Source organism: Pipra filicauda, unplaced genomic scaffold (genome assembly GCF_003945595.2).
Source record: "Pipra filicauda isolate LSUMZ 115617 unplaced genomic scaffold, ASM394559v2 scaffold329_size807674_pilon, whole genome shotgun sequence".
Lineage (NCBI taxonomy): Eukaryota > Metazoa > Chordata > Aves > Passeriformes > Pipridae > Pipra > Pipra filicauda.
The window spans coordinates 671,957-696,547 of record NW_024104453.1 but is presented as its reverse complement, the minus strand read 5'-3'; the positions used below and the strand labels follow the sequence as shown (position 1 = coordinate 696,547).

General features: G+C 40.6%; 1 protein-coding gene across 2 annotated transcripts; it reads right to left on the bottom strand.

Annotated features, from left to right (window-relative positions):
• Window positions 1-95: 95 nt before the first annotated feature.
• MAPK14 (mitogen-activated protein kinase 14) lies at window positions 96-24,054 on the bottom strand. 2 transcript variants are annotated; one of them, XM_027728443.2, is made up of 12 exons: window positions 23,307-24,054; window positions 16,516-16,645; window positions 15,423-15,481; window positions 14,936-15,047; window positions 14,388-14,417; window positions 13,907-13,954; window positions 13,343-13,457; window positions 12,217-12,288; window positions 6,517-6,596; window positions 3,810-3,888; window positions 3,340-3,513; window positions 96-2,486 (listed from the first exon to the last, which is right to left on the bottom strand). In XM_027728443.2, the coding sequence occupies exons 1-12, from the start codon at window positions 23,420-23,422 to the stop codon at window positions 2,419-2,421; spliced, it is 1,083 nt and encodes a 360-aa protein (XP_027584244.1). In that variant the 5' UTR covers window positions 23,423-24,054; the 3' UTR covers window positions 96-2,418. The 2 variants fall into 2 exon arrangements, with proteins under 2 accessions (XP_027584244.1, XP_027584245.1); XM_027728444.2 differs by lacking the exon at window positions 6,517-6,596 and adding an exon at window positions 4,431-4,510 and having other exon boundaries at window positions 23,307-24,053.
• Window positions 24,055-24,591: the final 537 nt, after the last annotated feature.

The window sequence follows — 24,591 nt, the reverse complement described above, 5'->3', positions numbered from 1 at the left end:
CGCCCCAGCCATCACACACAGGATCTCTTACAGCACACACCATGCTAAAACAAACTTTAGTGTAAGAGGTTTGCAAGTACCATCAGTGCAGTAAATCTGAAAAATAAATTTTATTTTTAACCAGTGGTATTGTGACATCTTATCTGGCATAACCAATTACAGCAAAATTCATGGATAGAAACAAAATAGCAGATCTTTTCTTTCAAGTGCAGCATCCCGCTCAGTCTGCAGGCAGCTGACCAGCATTGCACTGACAGCAGGAGTGCATTCCACATGGGCTCCCTTAGGGACAGACTCCGAATGAAACACTGCCGTTCACACACGCGCACACACACACACACACACACACACACACGCACAACATCTACATTTTTAAAAATTTTTAGCAATATTTCCGCATGAACTCACACTATAGCATCTACACATAAAACAGCTGATAAAAATAATCTTGCTGTAGGTTTACATAGTATATCAACATTTTCATCTGAATACCCAGACTGCTGGTCCAGCAGAGAAGGGAGGTTTTCTGTCTTGATTTTTTTAGGCTGTGGAGAGTTTTATCCTAGATATAACTACTCTCTTCATCTCAGCCCAGACCTTTATTAAATATTTGGCCTGAAGAGATCACTGGGAAGTAGCCTAGAAAGAATCAATGGCTTTGTCATTCATGTCCCATCCCTTTATGCTGCCTCTTCAAACAGGGTAAAAACACTACAAATGGTTCCTCTCTGCCCCATAGGTAACAAGAATACAAAATACTTCAAAAGCCTTTCTCCTCACATACATAGTGATGTGATGAGTTGTCCACACAAGATGCCTGCAACAAATTAATGTCTAAAAATGTCTCCTCCAGAAGCCCTAAGATTAGGCTCCTGAACTCCCCAGCTACAGTTCTAGCACATGAACGTGCTGAGAAACCTCCCTCCTGCCAGTCCCTAACTGGGTATTTTACTCCTGCAGAGTCCTGTAAAATACAAAATATTTGAACCCTGTTTATATTCAAACATACTCTCTTCTCACGTTTCCTTGGGCAGAGATCAAACTGCTAAAAAACAGCCAAGAAGCTCTTATCTGAGAGGGTAAAAAAACCTTCTGGTTAATGTTAGTTTTATATATATAAATATTTATATTTATAGATATAGACAGTGAAAGGGTGATTGTGTGTTTATGCATGCTTATTTCTTTGCTTTGGATTCCAATACTTCTAAAAAATTCTTTTCAGGAAATAAGTTAAGTTCTGGCACAAGATACCATCTTTCTCTAAAGAACATTTTTTACACTTGATCTCACAAAAAACTCTCCAGCCCAAGCTCTCCTTCTCTGCAAACAGAAGGTCAGAACAAGGAAAAAGGGGCACGTTTCTATATGCCATATATTTTCTCCTTTCCTTGTTGAATGGCAGGTATTTCCCAATGAGCTGCAGCAAAGGAGGAAGGGTGCTGTGATTTCACGGCACCAGCTGAGGTACTCAGTAAACATTTCACTGATGATTTAACTGCCCCAGTGCCATCCCCAAAAAATAAGGACAAATATCAAGCAGCTCTACATGCACATTCAGCTACAACATGCAAAACACATCACCTTCTAAGAAACAGAATACACAAATGTGTGGCTAGCAAGAATCTTCTCCAACCTCTGTCTCTCAGGAGCTAATGCTAGGAAGCCTCAGAACAAGAGGAGGAGAAAAGGGAAAAACACAGGAATACCCAATCCAGGGGTTGAGGCTGTTGCCTCAGAAAGTTATTTCCTGATTACATTGAGTTCATGCCTGGCTATGTGGGAGCCTTCACCCTCAAAAACAGTGGGTCAGAGATTTCCTTTCCTCTCTCTTCCCATTCATTTAAGGCACAAACATATTTACAGTTTCAAAACAACATCTTTTCATGTTCCAAGGATCAGGCGTTGGAAGGCTTCTACATTCTGCTGTACCAGGAAGATCTGGATATAAATCAGACACCTGGTACCAAACAAGGATGTTCCTTAACCCCACCTTCAGTCCTGAAGAAAACAGAGGACTCTCTAAGCCTATAAACCAACTTTCATTATTTTGAGGTTACTTAGTTGTAGGAGAATTGATAAATGGCAATGACTGTAACCAAACCTTTAAACGTCAACTTCCCCATCTTGCCCCAGCAGTGCAAAATGGTGGTGCACTGTTACTCTGGAAGAACTAAGTGCAGTCAGAACAGGTCTCCAGAGGCTTGCCCCAGGCTGTACACAGAATACAAGAGAGCATGCAGCATGTTTACATGGACTCAGCTTTCTTCCCTCCCCCCTCCCTCCCCAATTCAATACACACAAAACCCTTCCACCAAGGAGAATATTGTTGTGATGAGGCACTTGAACGATAATTGGAGAGTCCCTACGAAAAGGCCTTCCCTTCACAGTGAAGTGGGACAGACAGAAGAGAGCAGTTTCTCAGGACTCCATCTCCTCTTGGTCAAGCGGTGGTGGCACAAAGCTGATTACTTCATCGTAAGTCAGGCCTGGTGGGAAAAGTGTGACAGAAACTTAGCAGCAGTACTATGACAGCAGTACTAAAGACATCCCTTCGTGCAAGAAAACCTACAACAACCTTAAAGGTTTTAAAAACATATTTTAATTAAGACAAAAAAGAGAAGAATGGTTACACTACTCTCAGAGACTAACATACACAATGAAAGAGCATTGAGATGTGAATAAGTTACAAAACATAAAGACATGAGCAACTATGTTGCTTACATGTTTGAATGCTCCTAGTAATAACCAGTTACCAGGGACTATCCTAAATATATGCATAGCATACAGTAGATTCAGCCAGTATAAGGACCTCAGGATCAACAGGATGCCCATATTTTTATCACTTTCTTTTGTGCCTCTAGTTACCAGGGTTTAGTTGAACCACAGCTCATGGGATGGACCCAGCTCACAGGATGGAGAAGACTGAGGGGAGACACACTGGGGTCTGCAGCTTCCTCCCGAGGGGCAGTGGAGTGGCAGGTGCTGAGCTCTGCTCTCTGGGACCAGTGACAGGACCCAAGGGATGGCTGGAGCTGTGTCAGCAGAGGGTTACTCTGGGTATTAGGAAGAGATTCTTCACCCAGAGAGTGGTTGGGCACTTGGAAGAGACTCCCCATGCAGGAGGGCAGAGGTCATGGTCCCAAGGCTGTCAGAGTTCAAGGAGCATTTGGACAACACTCTCAGGGACATGGTGGGATTGTTTGGGTTGCACAGGACCCCTGTGCAGAGCCAGGAGTTGGACTCCATGATCCTTGTGGGTCCCTTCCAACTCAGGATATTCTATGATTCTATGACCACAAGAGAAGCTAGCTGGCTCTCTCTCCCCTCCCCCAAACTTACTTTTCCATTCTTCAATCTCAAGTTCTCTGCTTTCAAAAGACTGGTCATAGGGGTCTGCCACTGGTTCATCGTCTGGATCATGATACTGAGCAAAGTAGGCGTGGGCCAGTGCTTCTGCTGCAGTAATGCGTTTGTCCGTGTCCAGTACCAGCATTTTCTCTAGCAAGTCCACAGCTGCAAGAGCACCAAAACAGAAAGGATTACACAGTGAGATGTGTGACAGTGTACTCTGAAATGTAAGCTTGTAAAAGCCCAACGTATGTGAGGAATCTGTAGTTTCTCAGGACCCACCCATCACTCACGATTTCTTCCTTTTACACCCTTGGCCCACACATACTTTGTAAACTTGAAAACAGTACATAGCCCTGTTCTGTACTAGTCAGAACAAAACTTTGGGAATGTCTTTGTGTCCCAGGACATGCTAGCTTCAATTTCAGGAAGAACACAGCATTTAATAAAACAAGTCTTACCCAGGGGATTGGCACCAATAAACACATTTTCAAAGTTCATTTTCGGCATGTAAGACAAAGACTGAATGTAGTTTCTTGCCTGTGGAAACAAATGCTCTGTTGAAGTATAATACAATCCAGCCACCAAGACAAAGTATTTTTCAACTATCCTAAAGCACTGGTTATTATAGTCTGTTTCCTTGCTTTGCCTTCTCTTTACTTACTCTGACAAGTACTAAGTGCATCAGCATTAACCTGTCCCAACTAGCAGGCACTCAAGACAGTAGAGGAAGAACTGACATTACTTGTGGTTCATGCAAGACTGAAAAGCAAAGAGGTACAGCAAGAGCTGACTCCCTGGAGTCCTAGTAAAGCTGTGTGCAGCGTGCTGTTCATTGAGAAGCTGCACAACACGGCACACAATACAAAACCAACTCACATCCACACTCTCCCGAGTCTCAGAAGTCTGTAGTTGGGCACGCACTGTCCAAATCTCGAGACTTTATTTAGTACAAAAATCTTGCTGAAGAGCAGGTAGTTAATTGCCCACCCCATGCCACATGCAAGCATAGAATTTATAGAAGAGGTGAACACTAAGTGAAGACCTGCCCTGCAAACCCCCCTCATCTGCTCAGATCTCACCTCATGGCTGGGCATCCTGTTAATGAGATATGCAGGGGGTGTTCCCGTCAGACGCATGATCTGCTGAAGCTGGTTAATATCTTAAGTGCCTAGTCAAGGGCTTTGTTAAAAACAGTGCAAAAACCATTTTAAACACAAAACAGTTGCATACAAAGCATCTCTTCTGCAAACCACAAGGCAAAAGCCATATAGGCAGGGCCCACTAATTTTTTCAGCTACCTGTGAGAAGTTAAGCAATTACCCTAGTGAACACTTGAAACAATGGAGGATCACTGATCAGTTGGTAACTGCCAGTACAGGAAGTATTTCTGTTCAATAAAAGCACTATTACACTCCAACATGGTTGCATTCACATTTCCCAAAAGTTTTAAGCCATCAGAGTAGATGTTTCCTTCAGCTGAAGCTACACCTCAAAATTCTTCCTAGGCCGCTGAAGCTATATACAGCTTCAGGAAAATGAACAAAAATTAAAACAGAAACAAAACCTGTATCCTCTGCACTGGTTACCAGCTTTTTTTTACCTCCTCCCTGCATGGAGAGTACTTTAGTTTTTTGTGGTGCGAAGTGAAACTGGTTCACAACTGACACCTGAACAGCTTTGAATGCACTTTGATATGTGGGCGAGGTGAAAGCAAGCAGTAAGTGCAAAATTAGCAAAACACTAGCTTTGCATAAGACTGATGTCAGTGAACAGGGAAAGTGAGAGCAAGTAAAGTAATGCAGCAGAAAAACAATTTGTTATAGTGACACACTAAAGGCCCTCAAACACGTAATAGTTTTGCATTCCCCATACAACGGAAAAAAATTGTAGAAACAGTATTTTACTGGTTTTTTTTAACAGACTCTTGTTTCAGACCTCAGTAAGAGCAATTTTTAACTATTATTGCACAATAAATATAATAAAAGACCCACTTCAACTTACATATGCAAACTAATCTTTTGCTTAATTTAGTCAACCTTTCAGTTTATGTCTCTTGCTAGTCCCCCTGTACTTCAAACACCAGACTGGCCTTAAGGTCAGTTCACAGAGCAACCAAAGCAACCTGCATTATTCAGTTCTAATCTCTCCAAAGGCAGAACATCCCAGGGCTTTTTAAATTGGTAGGATATTCAGCAAGTTGACCAATTTATTCAAATTTGCACTGTACATCTACCTTCTTCACATGTAATCCAAGGCTAATCTCACACTTTGTATTTACAGTCACTGTTACAAGAACAGGAACATAAGCTGCAGCACTAAATCTTATCCCCACTCTCCACTGCTCTGATCCTCTGCTGTGCATCACAAACAGCAGTGACTTGCTGAAGCACCGCCAGTGACCCCTGTGCCAGCTCACTGCTCACTGTGCATTAACCTGCTACTCCCAACTGCTACGGAGTTTATGCACTCCACCTTCACAAACAGGTAAAATTAAAGGCCATTTTTAACCCTGTCTTTGCAGAAGTTCACAATTCAAGATTAGTACAATATAGCAAATGGCAATATGGCTGTTTTTTGCTATTACCTTGATAAAAAGGGCCCCATATAGCAACATCCTACATAGCACAAGTAGTTATATGCTCAGCAGACTATGCTGCGTGCCCTGGAAACAGCTGCTAGATACAGGCATCCAAAAGGCATTTTATGCTACAAAAACAAAGATAGTGGCAGCAGTGTTTCAGGACTTAATCACAGCACAGAAGGGACTGTGTGTGTTTACAGGATAACACACTTGCTCCTATTTAGAGAGATCCCTGGGTACATAATCTGGAGAAGTAATAATAGAGATAAGCCTCAAGCTCTTAGCTGTGAAAAATATTTCCCCAGTAATATCTGATCATACAATCCACAAACTCAAAGAAAAGTCACAAAGCAGTAAAATGGGAATATGAAAGGACAAAATCATACCATGGGCAGAGGTAAGAGGAATAAAGAACAGATACACATAGCATAAGAACTCAAAGCCATCCAAGAGCAAAGAATTGCAAAAGAATTAAAATAACAGAAAATAAATCCCAACACATACTACAGAGAGACTACGGGAGAACAACACACAAACTTGGGACTTCTGAAAGGGCAGATATCACAATCAAAGTGTAAACTCACAGACTCTGAGGAGATTTTCTTCAAAAGCTCAGGCCCTGGGGTTCCAACGAGTCTCAAAATGAGCTTCAACTGATCAATATCTAATGATGGACCATAAAGGAAAATGCTGGGAGAAATCAAAATGAAAAGCGCAACATATCACCCTATTAATGTTGAAAATTAATTCCTGCCAAGGCCTCGACTGAAAATCTATTTTAAGCAAACCATATTAATTCCTCTTGTTTACAACTGAATACCCCTTTATAACTCATCTCTCTGTCAGACAGATTGAATATCTTGTCTACACATACAAAACATGCATTGCATCCTTAACTATTTTGGAGCAGAACTCTAAGATTTTGCCCCACTGGCACAGGATCAGTTCACATGCTCCCTTCACCCCTTCAGGCCCCACACCAAAGTGGCCGCAGTTAGCAGGATTAGGTTGCGTTAGTGACAGCTGAAGTAAAGCAGAAGGCTGAAAAGGGTAGGCACTAATATTAAAAAGAAAGCCAAGGCCTTTTGTGAACACCTTCCAAGATAATTTAGCCACTTCTAAAACTTAGAAAGTAAGAAGATGATTGGCCCCTGCTCGTAACCTCCAGCATTGCTTCACCTGAGCATGGGGCACAACTTTCCCAGGCCCAGAGCAGCTGGGCTGCTGCAGCCGCCAGAGGGTACTGACCTCTGCCAGCCCCTGGGATCAGGAGGGCCAAAGCACCTGCACGTCCCCTTCTGCCCTCCAGACTTGCTGGAGCAGCAGAGAGAAACAGAATATGGGCTCAGGTTTAATGTATCTATGTGGACAGCTCTCAGGATGTAACACTGCAGATGCAAAGAACATTTACTCCAGAACAGAGCTTCCACCAGGTCACATACCAGTCTGAGCTGTCCTCTTTAACAAAGCCTAAGTGACAAAATGTACAATTGAGTGGAGGAGAAAAATAGGTCCATCAAAGACACTGTTTTATGTCTAAAACTCAAGATAGTAAGGAGACAAAATATCTTTTTAGGAACCATTAACACAAAATCTCTCTTCTTCCCTGAATTATCCTCCATTGTGATTTCAGACTGTCTGTAATGTTTACATTTGCTTTAATTATACCAAACTAGTTACACATTTCCCTTGCAATAAAAGTAGTCTACTTACTAGACAACCTTTTTTTCTGGGATCAATGCCTTCCTGATGATTTAAGATACAGCTACCATTTCCTGTTAGAGTATCTTTTAATTTCAGTACTACAAGGAACTTCAAAAACTGTCACCTGTTTAAAAAAAACAAACTGAAAGACAACAACTCTGAGTTCCTGTAATACTGGCAAACTGTATATGAAGGAAATCACCAATATTTTGCTAAAACCTTCACATTTTGATGTAAACTCCGGTCTAAAGTTTTACATATTAAATTAATTAAAAGCCTTGGAAATAGTTTGTCAGAACAGCTGATTTAACTTCTCACTTGTCAAGTTTCTTGGCCAACTTGTAGCTACTTAAAGCACTCACAACCTAAGCGTAAACCCAATGTATCTAGCTGGATTTAGCTTAGCTGAATTGGCAACTCTTAATTGTCAATGCTTAAAATGAAGTCAGAATACCCACTCACTGGTTTAGGAGAAATAGCAGAGGGCACTATACTAACCACAACTGACTCTTAAATTGGCTTTTCTCCAGTGCTATTTAAAACAGCCCTTACATCTTTCATTCATTCTTGTGCAAGACACAGTTGTGTAAATTTCAACTGCTAACATGCCTCAGAAGTCACATGCCATACCTCAGTTTAAATATTTAAATTACTTTAAAGGCATTTAAAATCGTGTGCACCAGGTATGCCCACAATATTGCTGCCCCATTTACTACTGGAAGTTACTTGTGTAATATGCTTCAGTGACTTCTGAGATAAACAAGAGAAAACACAGGATGTGTAACTGGCACTGCCACAGGCCTGCCGAAATCCATCCCTGCTTCTAGTTTCAGGCCTGCCATCTATAGCCTGCTGAACTGCAGCATTCTTTAACTACAGGGCCTACTACATCCCAGAGAAATCAGCCATAAGCAATTAAAGACAGGAAAAAGATGTAGTAAATAGAAAGCAGAAGAAAAATACCACCACATGTGCATAGAGAAGGAAAGCACAGCATGCAAACCCCAAGTGCCATCTCCAAGATACTCCCAAGGACTGATGAGCCTCAGTGATTCTAAAATTCAGAAAACAACCTGCCATCACCATTAGCAGCAGACATCATAGGATTGTAAGAGCTTATCCAGACAAAGCAAAGTTCAAAGTTGTTTTAGCTGCCACCACAAGCAAGAATAAGACATAATAGAAGAATAGGTAATTTCAGACTGGTTAGTTATCATGAGACTCATACTACTGAATAGAAACAGTAATAAAAACACTCTTCAGAGTTTAAGGGAATACAGTCAACTTAAAACATACAGAAAAACAAAATTGGCTAAACTAGTCCAAACAGTTCTAGATATTCTTATTTTCACTTTATATGATTTTATGCGAGTCACACTGTCAAAAAGAGTCAACTTTCCTACTTACTCGTGTGAATCATTCACATTACAAGAGCTGAAAAAATTTAATATACATGTTTAGCAGAAACTGATCTTGGTATAAGACAGATACAATAATACCAAAAAAAAAGCCTCTATCTATGACTCATGCTAAAAGCCTAAAGGACTCTGATTTTCATTACCTCATTTTTTTGTCTCTGACTAGTCTTTCTCACAATCTTGCTCCCCTTCTCCGCCTCCTGGCAGAGATCTTACCAATACTGGAAGTCCATCTTCCATCCAAATATTTCTACCCATAGATTACAATACAAATAATTCAATTACCTTGCATTCAGTTTTAAGTTAAGAGTACTGTAACAATACTGCAGAGCTAAGACCATATTAACCATTGGGGGGGTTTTCCTAAGAGTAACTCAATTCTTGCTTTACATCAATGACAGCCATGTTCAGAATCTCTACAGATTAGGTCCTTCAGAACATTAAGTTCAGCATTAGTTTATCAGTGGCATAATCATCACAGACAGCATTGAAGATCATAATCTCAGAATACAACTTTATTACTTACCCAATTAAATGGACTGTACAGCTTACCCATACTGAAGCTTCTTACAAGTAACAGATGCATCTCTGCGCCGTATAAAGAAATATGTGATGTACTGTAAATAACATCACACCATTTCTGCCAGATTCTTGGCGAAGGGGACCAATACTTCAAACAAAAGAACCATCTAAACAGAAGGACGATCATCCTGAGAAGTCATTACGTATTCTGTCACTGTCTCTTTAATTTTAGAAACGTGAAGCTCTAGAGTCAAAAAAATGAACATCTTGAGACCAAAAAGCAAGAATTTCAAATTTTCAGGTGTCAAATAGGAGCAATTTCCAGCTTCCTGAACACACAGAACGCAGAGTCACGTTGCCTCCAACTGCAAAGAGAATTTTCTAGAACTGCAGTGGATTTGGACATACTGCAAGAGGCAAGCTTACTTGAGGCAAGCAATACTTACTAGAGGCAAGCTAAATATACCTTGAATTATGTATGTTAATAGTATTTGCAAAGTCACTAAGTCAGCAGTTGTGTAGAGACACTGCAGGAGGAACACAGGCCTCAGCAAATCTGCGGGTACAAAGAAGTTATAAAGAGCCCAGAACTATCCAGCAGTGTCTAAACCTGGAAAATTTCTTAAAAACTTTCTTCTAAAATCATGCATATATTCAAAGAGCCCTCCAAGACAGGAATAAACTAGAGCCGACTGTTATCTAACTTCTGCTTGCTGTCTTTAGATGTCAGCAAAACTGGGATGAAAGCTGACAGCTTGGGTCCTTTCTAGATCCTTGGATGAGTGTTACATGCACAAACAAGATTCTGAACCAACGCTGCTCCCCTTATAGTTCTAACTTCACAATCAAAAAGCATATACATTTACCTGAAGTGGGAAACCACACACACAAACTGTAAGAACTACAGTACTACAAAGTTTTGTCTAAAATGGGAAAGGATTGGGCCTTATTTTTCTTAAATCTCACCATATTTTCTTAAATCTCAGAACAGAAAAAGCATTTAATTAAAAAGCATTGCTGCCATTTGCAGAAGAAATTGTGCATTTAAAGTAAACAATCACGAGCATCTGCTGGGAGATATAACTTAGTGAAGTATAACAAAGCAAACAATTTAGATCCCAGAAGTAAACTCTATTTTGCGTTGCAGATATTATTTGCTATAATTTACAGCTAAGAACACAGTTGGAGAAAAAAATTCTCAGGCTTGGAAGATCACTGTTGTTCAAGTCATAAAGAACTCATCATGAAGGATTTGTTACACACTGCAAATCCTATTAGCAAATATTTTAGCTGCAAGTGTCAAGATTTTTAAAATCTAAAGTGCCACTGTTACCAGAGTCAAATAATGGCAACAGCTGAAAGACTTTTGCTTTGTTTGAATCAACAATCCTTGATCTCTCAGTTTTTCTTGAAAGAAACAAATCTGTCCAAAGCAACCTACACATGCTCAATCAGTGGATAGAAAGAGAGCAACTTTTTTTCTAGCTTTGAAGCCACTTTTGTTTTAGTTCAGTTTCTGTCTGACAACAGAAATATACAGCAGAGATGACTACAGAGTGGAATACAATCAATTCAACAAATATGGAGACAAATTATGAGATGAAGACAACCAGAAAAATAGGGAAGAGGATAAAGTTACAGCACACTGAAAAGGGAGGTTACTGTGTCAAAGCTGGAATGAGAGCCTTTTCCTCGAGATGCTTTCTGAAGGCAACACAGTAAACAGAAGGCCAGCACTTCCAACGCTAGTGTTCTTTTCATCAAGTGCTAACATATTTGAATTAACAGACATAAATACTAAGAAATTAATAAAAGGTACTAAAATAAACAAACTGTGGCTGAAATAATAAACTTTGGTCAAAGGTGGGCAATGTACTTTTCTCTGGCAAATGAAGTCCTCTAGGCAATGAAAATTCTTGCCAGTAGTAAATTACCCTGCTATGCTGTGTGCCTGAATGGAGAAAAGCTGCTAAGAGCAGCAATTTGCATCAAGTCTCAGTTCCAACTTCCCAGGGAAAATGTGACCAAATCTCAGAAACTGTTCTCATAAATTTGCCAAAGTGTCCTACCCAGTCCACTTTGATAAGGCCAAAAAAAAATAATTTTGAAAAGACGTTATTCGAGCTTGATTTTCATATCAATACAAGCATGCTGTGAAAGAAGGCTCACAGTCTGTTTACAGTCAGGTGTGGAAGCAGAACCTAAACATTTCAAAGCAATTTTAATGAGAACCTTGGCACTAAAGAATCTGCAAACCCACTGCTTTCACAGCATACCCACAGGACAAAGAAAAGCCAGAAGGGATGCTTCGCATTTGCTAGAAACCTGAAGCAAGACAGGATTCTCAGCAGACAGCCATGCAGGTATTTTCTACAAACTCAACTAATAAATTTAAATAAACTTAAAGGAAAGTAACTCCCAGAAACAAACAGTATGTGAGTAATTCTAGGGATGCTAATAAATAGGAACAGATGTGCAGCAAAATCAAGAACTCACCTCATCGTACTGGAATAGAAGCCATTAATTTGAAAACAAACAAAAAAGTACACAACCAAACACACAACTTATTTTCTTGTCAAGTATGTGAAAATGAATATCTCTAACTTCCATTTCAAAAAATGTATTACTTCTAAAGGATACGGTCTGTACCAGGGAACAATGTTCTTCCAGTCAACAGTTCAGCCATAATGCATCCCACTGACCAAATATCAACTGAACAAAATAAAACAGAAAACAAAACAACATAATGCATGAAAATACAATCTCAGTAGAATCACCCTGTCCAACTACTGCAAACAACTCCACCCTTAAATAGTCTCATGGCATTGAAGCAATCTGAAATACACTGCAAGTTAACTAATACAGTTCCATAACTGTGTCATCTAAAACTTGTACAAACAACAGATCAGGCAAACTACTAGATCAGGCAACTCTTCCTTCTAGAGAATAACATGAACTGAACACCAAAGAGCTGGGGAGGAATCTATATAATCAGAGGACGAAACCTGTCCAAGACAGCTCTGAGAAATGAATTTGCACTTCGCCTTACATAAATTCTACCCAAACAACCACCAACTCTTATAACAGAGATATAAGACAAGCCTATATACATGCAAGAGGAAAGAAAAAAGAAAAAAAGAAAAAAATATTGACGTATGAAATTGGGGTAGCACATTATTTTGTATGGTGCATATGCTGTCCTGTACAAGAACCATTCTCAGCCTTCGTTTTTTCTTCTCTGTGCCTGATCTGCAAATAGGAAGTGCGGTGTGCTGGAGAGAAGATACTGGAAACTGTGAGGAAGATAAAACTCTGAACAAATGGCTAACAAGAGAGGAAAGGATAGATTTATATACTTTTCAATCATTTCTTCACAGCATAACTGCAGACATTTTTCAGTGTATTCCCAGCAGCTTCCTAAAAGCACACCTTCTCATCCAGATCCATTCCAGTCACTTACTTTAAAAACTACTATGCTAGGGAAAACAATGGATAAATGCTGACAATATTTTACTGATGGCAGTTTCAAAGGTTCATATTTAAAGCCGTCTTGTCAATGCTATCCCAATGATTCTTGACTTACATCTGACAGACTGTGGTTCAAATACCAATTCTATGACTTGCTTCTTTTAAGCTCCCTTACTGAAGCATAATTACCATGACTGCCGACTTATTCCATCAAATGGAAGGGAGCATGTACAAGGACAATCTCTTTGTTCCCCACCATTCAGAAACTGAAAAGCCTTGTGTTAGTTAGAGGCATTACCTGTCTGGTTGTAATGCATCCAGTTCAGCATGATTTCAGGGGCCCTGTACCACCGGGTAGCCACATAACCCGTCATCTCATCGTCTGTGTGTCGGGCCAAGCCAAAATCCAGGATCTACAGAAAAGACATACACCAACTACTGCAGTGGAACAATGCAAACCAGCTAGAGCAAACAATCAAGCAATCACTGGAATGGGGAGAAGAGAGGTAGTGGAGCTGCAAAAACAGATTATGAAACCAAATTTCACAACCAGTTAAAATACACTAGCCTAGAGCAGTATAGGACTCGACAATAAGAATTACGTCTCAATATCTTGTCTCCAAAGCAACTAAACCCAAACTAAATCTATTAGCTCTTCACTTTCATTATGATTCATTAGAAACACAGAAACAGATACAGAAAACACATCCTTACATCTCTTTACATCTGGGAAGCACATTAGTATCTTGGGCTACAAAAGTATTTTCAAAAGGAGTTATTTTGACCCTTTAATTGCAAGGGACATCCACGCAGCATTCGCTCAAATCTCAGTCAAACCAATCAGATCTTGTGATTACATTACCTTTAGCTCACAGTCTTCATTAACAGCTAGGTTACTAGGTTTTAAATCCTAAAAAATTAAACATCAACAGTGTTGTTTCACAAGTCTGAAGTAGATAAAAATATAAATGCAGATAGAAATATAGATTCTAACTCAGTGTAAATACCAACTCTGGGTAAAGTATTTTATCAGAGTCAGAGATTTGACATCCTCAGACGTGTTACATATAAGCAAAAATGCATAAAGGATTACTGCAAAACCAGTGCAATATATGTATATTAATAGAAAAGCTACTTCACAAAGATACAAGCTGAACACAGGCAGAAACAGAAGTTACAGATCTTGATAATCACTTCCCATGTTTAATCTTTTTACTATTTAACCAAACTAATTCTCAGAAAATTTCTTCTGGCTTCAATCAGTGCTACATGGTAAAATTCTCTGCTTCATTTTTTAAAAACATTGTTTCCTGTACCAAAACAATCTTAGAACAAACACTCACCCTGTGTATTATGTCAGCTGAATGGATGTACTGTAAAAAAAAAAGATGATAAATTTTATATAACAGTCCAAGCAGCCTCCTTTTCATTTCTTCGGTAGAAAATATTGCCCTACACCAGCCCACACAATTCAAATGCTACAGCTTGTCTGCAGAAGGACCTGGCTGTGTGTCTGTAAGTTTTAAGTAGGTAGGTGTTCCAGTTTGTCTCTCATTAGGAACACCCAGGAGTGCTGTCACCTGAGTGGAACCACACAAGTAAACAAAACTGAAGAAAGGGCAAATTCATAGTCAGAGCAGATTGTAGGGCATCAGTTCATTGTTTTCCAGACTCTGCCCCCAGGAATACACAAAAATAATAGGAAACCTTACTGATATAGAGCTCCAAAGAGCTATAAAATGAAAGAACGATAATATAAAGTTGTCCTACGATACATTAGGAAAGTTACAGAAGCCCCACTGTGTACTCACAAGAATCTCTGAGGACATAACACTCCTCAAGAACTTGCACCTCCTGTTGATGAGCATTTGGGTAGGACAGATGCACGTACCTTCAGCCCCCGAAGAATCTGGTATATGAGAAACTGCACATGATCATCGGTGAGCTTCTGGCATTTCACAATGTTGTTCAGGTCTGCTCCCATAAGGTGTGTCACCAAGTACCTATTATCAGAAGGAAACACGTGGGCTATGAAGCAATCTCTTCAACAGGATTAGGATGAAAATTCTCTATGCATCTCCAGTAGCAGGGCTGACTGTCCCAAAGCATGTTAATGAACAAAATATGTCCACCACACTTTAAATAATGTAGCAGATTAGTACACTGATTCCAACAGCACTGGTCAATAAAACACACCAAGTGAACAAGTTTGACAAGGGCAATAGCTTAGGATGTCCTAGTATCTTTGTGCTGGAATTCAGAATTATTTGTGAATGATGGCAGATGAATTAAGGTGTTAGGTATTTCTGTAATAATCTGGGAGACATAAAAGAAGATACAAAAGGTATTTTGTTGCAGTCTTCAGAGAAGTTACCTACACATCATTGAATTCTTCTAGTGACTTGGCAGGGGTGAACACATCCAACAAGCCAATCACCTAGAAAGAAAATAGTAAAGTTGTGAAACATATTCATAGCATAATATGATACAATTACTAAGATCCTTTGTGGCATAGAAGCTACTCCTTCCAGTAGATGTTTTTATTTCCATCTGCTCAGTGTTGTGCTTTATGTAAGCTAACGAGGCCTTCTGAAACTTGAAAATATAATGCAGACGCACTTGAGTGCTCTGCAGGTTCATTTACTTGCTCAAGATCATAATGAACTAGACTACATACAGGATATAGAAAACTACCTTATGCTCAAGCCCCTTAAACTGCCATACTTTCCAGATTTGCACGTGATGAGACTTTTTGCTCCACTGCATGTAATGCTTGCTCCAAACAGTTTGCAGTGTATAAATATGTTGGTGTGTTAATGTCACACACACAAGAAATGGGTCAGCCAACTGTGTTCTATACCAAATGCAACTTATATCAAAAAATAGTTCAACATAAACTTTGTCACATTCTGTTTTGTTTCCTTGTTGATGAAAAGCCATCTAATTTCCACCCCTTCACCACCACCCCTTTTTTCCTCTCTATTTTACCTACAGGAATCTAGTGAACATCTACTTCCCACCCTTCTGATACAGGCAAGCCAAAACAAGTATTAAAAACCCTCCAGAAGCCGCTAAAAACAAACTTTGGGATTTTTTTTTTTAAATAAATGCTTAACATAACAAAAACTGCAGTTTACTACAGCAAGCAAACACAAGAATGTAAGTGACATCATTTGTGTCCCAAACCTTTATGACAGCATGAACTTGCTAAACTGTAACTTCAAGATTATATTCTATAGAACATTTAAGATTTTTTAACACAAAATTGGCTATTGTGGTTTTTTTGGGGTTTGGGTTGTTTTTTTTACTCTGCATGCTTTTTTACAACTATAATCCCTTGGACTACTGCAAGCTTTGTATTTAGCATTAGGAAAAAATCATATGCAGCAAGATCTTAAATACAATCATGATGGATGCTCACTGGATAGTCCAACTTCAGAGAAATATTTCATACCATCTCCTTCAACTTACATTTTCGTGTTTCATGTGCTTAAGCAACCGCAGCTCTCGGTAGGTCCTTTTGGCATGGATGATGGACTGAAATGGTCGGGACAGCTTCTTCACAGCCACACGCAACCCAGTTTTTGTGTCAAAGGCAGAGCTACAACAAAGAGTAATCAAATTATCCAAATGAATTCTTTATAAATGCCTTCAAATCCACACTTAGAAACTCTAGGCAGCAGCTATCTAGATACTGAGTCACAGTCAACACCGTTTCTGCAATGAAAATAATTTCTAGGTATCCTGGTCCATAACCTGCATTCCCACCCAAAATCCCCACATATTTACACAACTGTTGGTTTCTACAGAAAATGTTTAAGAGACGTGTCCATACAGTAAAGGGTCTTGTCCATACAGTAAAGGGAAATTTTGTAGAAAAAAAAGAAATGTTTCTGACTTTGCTGTCTAAAGTGCTCTTAAACATAAATATGTAATAAAGCTCTGGAGAGAGGGAGAGTACTTGTAAATATTATCACAATTCCTAAACATACTTTCATACGCCACGCTTCATCACAAAATGCTAAGCTCAAGATACTACCATTCATGGATTTAAGTCCATACAAAAATCCAAGACTTATGCCTAGTAAAATCACATATGGCTGTTGTTAACTATGATTGAAGCCGAAATCAAATTTCTTTGGTAAATCACATCCAATCCTAAAGTTCTGTTATACAAAAATGCATGTGAATAAATGATAATTAGCTGTACATTACCAAAACTTGTCCCTTTAGCAGAAATTTTGTACAAATAGGTTTGGGGTTTTTTATGCTTTGTACTGTAAAATTATCTTTTTTTTTAAGTAAGTCCTTATATAACTTATAAAGCTCTGGTCTGTCCAAAAGGAAGGAGAAGGAGAAAAGGGAGGATGTGAAATCAAGATAACGCTTGACTCAAGACAACAAACATGAGGAGAGTATGGAATGAAGAAAGTCATAGAAGTACAATATTTATTTTCCTGCTGCATTATGATTCAGGTGAACTCCTGCTTCCATCTAAAAGTGAGTATGCACTAGTTCTTGATAAACATCAAGCAAAAAGGAATGCTACACATTTATAAATGTAAGGTGAAATGTAAAGCTTAACTAACAGAAAGTTCAAAACCAATCAAAAAAGTAACCCTAGAACAAACCCACAATTGCCCGGGCAACCCACAATGCCCACTCCTGCCAAAGCAGCTATTTGAAATAAATGTAGTTGTCATTTATTCTTAAAGCAATCAACTGGAATTAACCTGCAAAAAGACTTCTTAGCTCAAAGTTGCCCAGTTTCCAAGGAACTTCGTAAATGAGGTTCATGAGAAATAGAAAACACAGTATCGGTTCATTTCTGCAAAGAGGGATCCTTTCCCCAGGTCCTGCCAGAGAATGGAAACACCCACTGTGCACAGTGGAAGAAGAGTATCTCCTTTTCTATAAAGGGCACACACACAGTGGAAAGAGCTCTCTGGAGAACGTACAGGAGTACAGACAGCAGGTCACAGGAGCACCAACCTGCCACAGCTGAATTACTGAAGCTACATCATACTGGCTCAAAGAATGCCCGTGAGCAACTGCTTCCACACATGTTATCCTTTACACCCCACTCAGCTTGAGTAGACAAAAGAAGACATTAAGCATTCATTTTTTAATCTTGATTTGAAATTAGCAAGTTCTCACACACCACTAGAAAAATAAATATTTAAGCTGCAACACTTCATGAAATACATACACCATTTTGCAATATACCAAGATCCCTAATTCGGCCTGAAATTACATTGACAATATTTTACTGATACATAAGGTGTTTTCTAGGACTTAGAGCAAAAATAAGATTAGTTATCATAATTCAACACATGCTGTTGTGAATTAGTCATGAATCTTTATCAGTTTTCAAACATTTCAGGTACAAAATGCAGTATATACCAGTAACTCTTTCATACTGATGGTTTCCAAGATATTGAGAAGATTTCAGAGCCATCAGACATAACATAAGGTGTTTCAGGGTCCAAATGAAATTCAATTTCATCTTTTTTTTTAATGACAATTTTTGGGGCTGTATCAAGTTATTATGCTGCTATAGTAGCTGTACAATGCCCAAGAGGAATTGCCATCAGCAGCACTGCAACAATGACACTGCACAAGCTCAGGAAAGAGTTTTGTATTACTGCACATTCACAATCTAGACTTACTCTTAAAGTCAGAAGACTAAGTTTGGTCACATTTGAGGCCTAAAGACTATTTCCCTACAGATAAAAGCATGCTGAGTAATTTTCTGCCAATATAGATAATCTGTCTAATGGTTCTCATGGAGCTACAGGACAGCTGTCAGTTGGAGAGCATTTTGAAGAACATGAATCTGGCTTCCATCACAGACTTAAAAGAGCTGCATAACACTGATCATATTTCAGCTAACGAAGCCCACTTGGGTAAAAAAATTGCATGACGTACAGTTTTAAATCTCTTTTAAAACAGGATCAGCACAAATTCAGAATTTATCATACATTTTTTAACCTCTTACATAGTACTGTGCTATGGCAAATGAATTGCATCCACCTCACCCTAAGCGAGCTAGAATTACAATTCCGAGCTAACCTGAATTAAATCCAGAACATAAAAGGTAGAATAAAACAAGTATTTTAGAGAACCTATAAACTGATTCAACTTAGATCTTAGAAGCAACATTTGAAGTAGTCTGAGGAACTAAAGTATGCACAAAATTACTTATGAACACAATTTATTTAAATACGAGATAATCAGAAAGATTATTTTGCAAAGGCTATTTTGCTAAATAGTATGCTGCACATTGCTAGTGCGAATACCTAAGCTGAGTATCTTCAGTGGTACCTTTGAAGTTAATTTATATACCCCCAGTCACAGACAGAAAAACACAGTTCTTAGTACCTGACAGTTTATTATTAACACCAGTCACTTCTGAGTTCAACCTGTACCTGCATTTCAGTCAGTTACCCTCCCAACACACTATCAAAGTTGTAAATCTCATTTTCCTCTGCTACACTAGCTTCTGCTTCTAAAAAAGTTGCAATAAAAATCTCCCTATAGGACAGATGTCTTCACACTAATTTCACTTCTTAATATAAAAAGTTCCCATAAAGCTCAAACTACTTGCTAGCATTTTCAGAGCTCTGCCCATGGCTTTTCTGTGCCTGCCCTTCTCCTACTCGATTCTCCCTTCCTCACACATCTTCTGCTAATCCTGTCTGTATGGCTGCTTCCTCCCACTTGGTTTTGTAGTTCTTTTCATATCACTCCTCACATATCTACCACACCTTACAGGAGAAGCAGGCACCTGTCCCTTCAAGCATATACATGCTTTAGAGGCACCTGCATGCTTCTACAGAGGTGATATTTAGGGTTGTTATTTAATTCCCTCTGGAGCCTGATGTTTTAAAATTTCTTAAGTCCATATGTTTGTCTGGTAATTATCTCAGTATCCAAGACATTCAGACTCACTGTTAGTACAACTGTGGGTTGAAATGGGAAGAAATCATAGGTTTTGCAAGGATTGCATCACCTGACAGTCTACCAAAAAAATCCAAAACCAACAAAACCAAATTTAAAAAAAATCTTATTCAAGATTTTGAGGAAGAATAAGTTTTGGCTGTTCAATTGCTTTCCAAATTAATTAAGGCCATACAGACAGCTTGCAAAGAATTAAACCAGATCCATTATTTTACACAGGTATCAATATAACACACAAACAGCAGCTGCTAAAAATACAACTACGAAGTAAACTAAGAGTATACTGAGTGTGCCTTCACAGCATTTTAGAAACTGATGGCAAAAATTATCAAAACACTGTTTTGCTTAGCTTAGAACTGGCTGAACTAATGCCACATGCCCAGACTTCTCACCAGCACACACAAGAAGCAAAGCAATCCTCCAGCTAACCTGTGAGTCACCCATCAATCCCATCTCTGTTCAGCAACTTCCCACTGCAAGATGTTGTATTGTCTAGGCCCCTCTCCTCCTTAAACGAAACATTACAAGACTGATACATCAGGAACCCTTTTTTTTTTTCCAGTGTAGGCCTGGTTACAAAACCTTTTTCACACAAAAGACTATGTTGTATGAATATACAAAACTGCTGCAAGAATAAATGAAATACCATTTCACACAACAGATGTCACAGCAATTGTTATATGACTTAGTAAGAATCAATGGGAGGATACATACAGATTTTTCTCCAAGTTTCAGAACTGAATTCCTACTTGCATCTCCACATATTTCCATTTCTTAAAACAGATCTTGAAAAATACCTGAGCTGGCCATTTGAACATCATTCTTCCAATACCGCACACCATCCTTTGAAAAAAACTGCAATATTTGCTCTAACTTTAGGCACGTGTCTCAGGCTGCCTGCAGAAAATGCCTCTCTCTCCATCCACTGACTACACAATAGTCAAGTTCATGTTATTAGGGTGTTCCGACTCACAACAGACATCCAAAGCACCCGACAGCTCCATAGTCTAAGTGATTCATCTATTGGCTTAATTCTTTCTTTTTTATTAATTTTCCCCTCCACTATATAGAAATCCCTCATTTTCAAATGCCTCATCTTGGCAACTAAATAAACAACAGAGCATTTTACTACAGTTAAATATGATCATGCAGCAAATATATATCAAAGTATATTTAAGCATTTGCTTTAAGGGTGGTTAAACCCCACTATTTACTATCCCAACAAAGATACACCAAACTCAAAGTCTCAAATGAAACCAGGTAACTTTTTACTGGGGAGAAAAAAAAAAAAATCTCTAAAGGGATAGAGAGCAGAACAAGTCATTGCAGGAATATCCTAAATAATATGAATCACCACTTGTAGCTTAATAAACTTACATAAATATGTGAAGACTTCTGTTTGTTGATTTTTTTAACTTTGACATACTTTCCATATCACTAGTCTTTTTGAACTATATATTTTCTGAAACCTATTTTTAGAAGAACATACAGGAAGCTACTAACATGGACTGTAAAAAGGCCCATGTGCCACATGTTTGAAATTGCTTCCAATACAACACTGTTTCATCTGGTCTGAACACAGTTGCACAATCTTTGAAAGTTTTGACACAGCAAAACAGGAAATTCACGATGCAAACTCCTTAGTTATTGGTTATGAAAACAAGCTTTGGAACTATTACATACAGTGGAGATTGTGGAGAGGGGGAAAAGAGGAGTGGGCTAGACAATACAGAATCAGCCTTAAAATACAATGTACAAGGCACTGAGCAAATTAATCTACCATTACATTTCAGGAGTTACATAACTCTGTGATACTTACAGGGGTATCTATCAGCTCCATCAACAAGGCCCTTCTTTCACCAAACAAAACCTGTCTACTCCCTTCCAATCAAAACCATTCTATGATTCTATTAAAAAAAAAATCAACAAGTATACTGGTTAATCTTGACACAAAATTGATCAGCCGTTTTTTCTTTTATGAAATGGAGGCATTTGCATACTTGAGGCTCAGCATTTTAAGAAATGCACGTCGTTTCAGCTCAACTTACCAACAATTTTATAACTGAAGAAGTTAAGAACAGCTGAGAGCAGTTCATTAAAACCATAGCACATGCAAAATTCTTTACTAGCATGCATCACTCCTTATAATAAAATTGATACTCATGATATAAATTTGCACACTGTGTTAATAAAAAATATGCATGCCAGCTCAAACACAACAGCAGAGCAGCTGTGTAATCGTTACGCACCCATATTTGCAAATTCTGATCACACTCTGACAGAACCAAAGAACATAGAATGAAAAACAGAATGATTGTGTGGAAGATGTTTCTTAGGAAAGGGAGACAGTAATCTGTGAACACTATACAGCTCTACTAAATGACTGCTAAAATCTAGCCGTCAAACTGATCCAAATACTACTTTGTCTTTACGATTAAGCAATGCATGCAACTCCATTTATGTTTAATGATCCAACATACCACAGCAGAGCAACTACAAATTAAGGATGTACTATATTTCACACATGTAGCCTGTTTTGCTCCTATTAAGTAAGAATTAAAAACTAAACTCTTCAAGCTTGCTGTATTTCTGCAGGATTCATACCAGGACTTTACTCTCCCAGGGAGAACACACTGCAGTAATTCTGTCCTCCTACAGCAATAAAAGGAGTTTTCCTGTGTTCGTCTACTAATGCCAAGAAAACATCGGTACTTGTACACCCACTACAATTCAGGGATACAATAACAGCCCTCGTAGCCTCCCCTCTACTTCTCCCTGCCTATCAACAAATTCCATTTACAATACAATTGCCTCAAATATAATCTATTCTTCACGTCCAGAAAGAAACTGCGACAAGAGCTGCCAGGCCCTCAGCTCTGTAAAACCAGCTATGGGGGACTTACCAGGCTCCATGCCTCTCCAGCCCCCACCTACTAACTGCAAGAAGGCACAGTGAAATATGTCCATATGAGATCATTCGGGGCGGGGGGACTGGGACGACACATTATTATCTTCCTCTACAAAAATGTTTCAGTACCACCTGCCGTGTGGTGCAATCCCCAACGCATTCCAAAGACAAGACTGCGGCTTCCCGGCAGTACCGCTCTTAAACCGTGAGGAAAATTGTTCAACAGGAGACTGGTAAAAAGCTGAGGGAGAGGAACTCCCAAAGGACAAGCAAGCTCCGCTCGCCGCGGTGCCCGCCCCGCACGGATCCCGCCGCGGGTCTCTGCAGGGCAGAGGGGGGGGCAGCGACCTAACGTGACCTCCTCCGCACACCCCGGTCCCCTCCCAGCACTCACCAGACGGAGCCGTAGGCCCCGGAGCCGACCGGGGAGAGGTTCTGGTAACGCTCGGGCACCTCCCACACCGTCTTGTTCAGCTCCTGCCGGTAGAACTTGGGCCGCTCCTGAGACATCTCGGCTGCGGAGCCAGCCCCGCCCGGCCCGGCTCGGCGGGAGGGGGAGGCTTTGCCCGCAGCTGCAGCAGCAGCAGCACCGACGCCGCCACTACCTCCTCCTGCAGCAGGGACAACTTCTTCCTTCCCTCCTTCCTTTTTCTCCTCCGCTCCCTCCCCTCCCCGCCTCGCTGCTCCCCAGGCGGGGACGGCCCCGCAGCAGGGACGCCCACGCAGCCGCCGCCGGCCCCTCACGCCCCGCCCGCCTGCGCTCCGCGCCGCCGCTACCCCCCCTCCAAAAGACGCGGGGGGCGATGCCGAACGCGGCCCTGTCACCGCCTTCCCGCCCCGCTCTCTCTCCCCCGGGCTAAGCCGCGAGGGGCTGGATGGCCCCGTGAGGCGCAGCGGGGGTCGCGCAGCCGGCAGCGAGCGAGGCGGAGGCGCCGACGTGCGGGGCGGGGACACACTCCCGCCGCAGGTAGGACCGCGCAGGCGACACCGCAGCTGCCGCCGCCTCTGCCCCGCCCCAAGCGGCCTCGGCCCCGAGTACCCGTACAGCCCGGGCACCGGCCCCGCACAACCCGCACCGCCCGGGCACCGATCCCGGGCACCGGCCCCGCACACCCCGCACGGCCCAATGCTCGTCACGGCCGCGCTCGCGAGAGCTCCGGTGCCAAGGACAGAGATGCCCCAATATGGAGCGCGCGCGACGGTCTCTCGCGAGAGCGGCCCCGGGGGCGGAGGACGCGGTGTGGGCGCGCCGGAGTTGGGCAAGGCCGGGCCGGGCCGCTGGTGCCTCCGACGCCGCTGTGGGCCCTGCTCGGCTCTTCTGCGCTGGATCCCTAAGGCTGTACTAGAAGTAAAAAAGAAAAGAAAAAATAGATAAAAAACCATACCTGGGGCAGCACTCCTGCAGGCGCAGAGTGAGTAACTGCCTGCCAGGGTGTATCCCAGGGGAGCTCTAGTCCTTCTGAAGTCTTGCAAGCAGGTATTAATTGTTCTTGTAAACTTGCTAAGGAGAGTTTGTTCGCTTCCAGAGGTGTCAAGCCAGGAGTGATGGGGAGAGCTGAGATCTCCCTGCACAGATTTCCCAGCGCCCTGATCTTTCTCTGTGTGTTTGGAGAATACTGAAAAAGGCCTTGCAATAACAAAGATACGAAGTGCTTGCTTTCAAGTACATGTGTAAGACT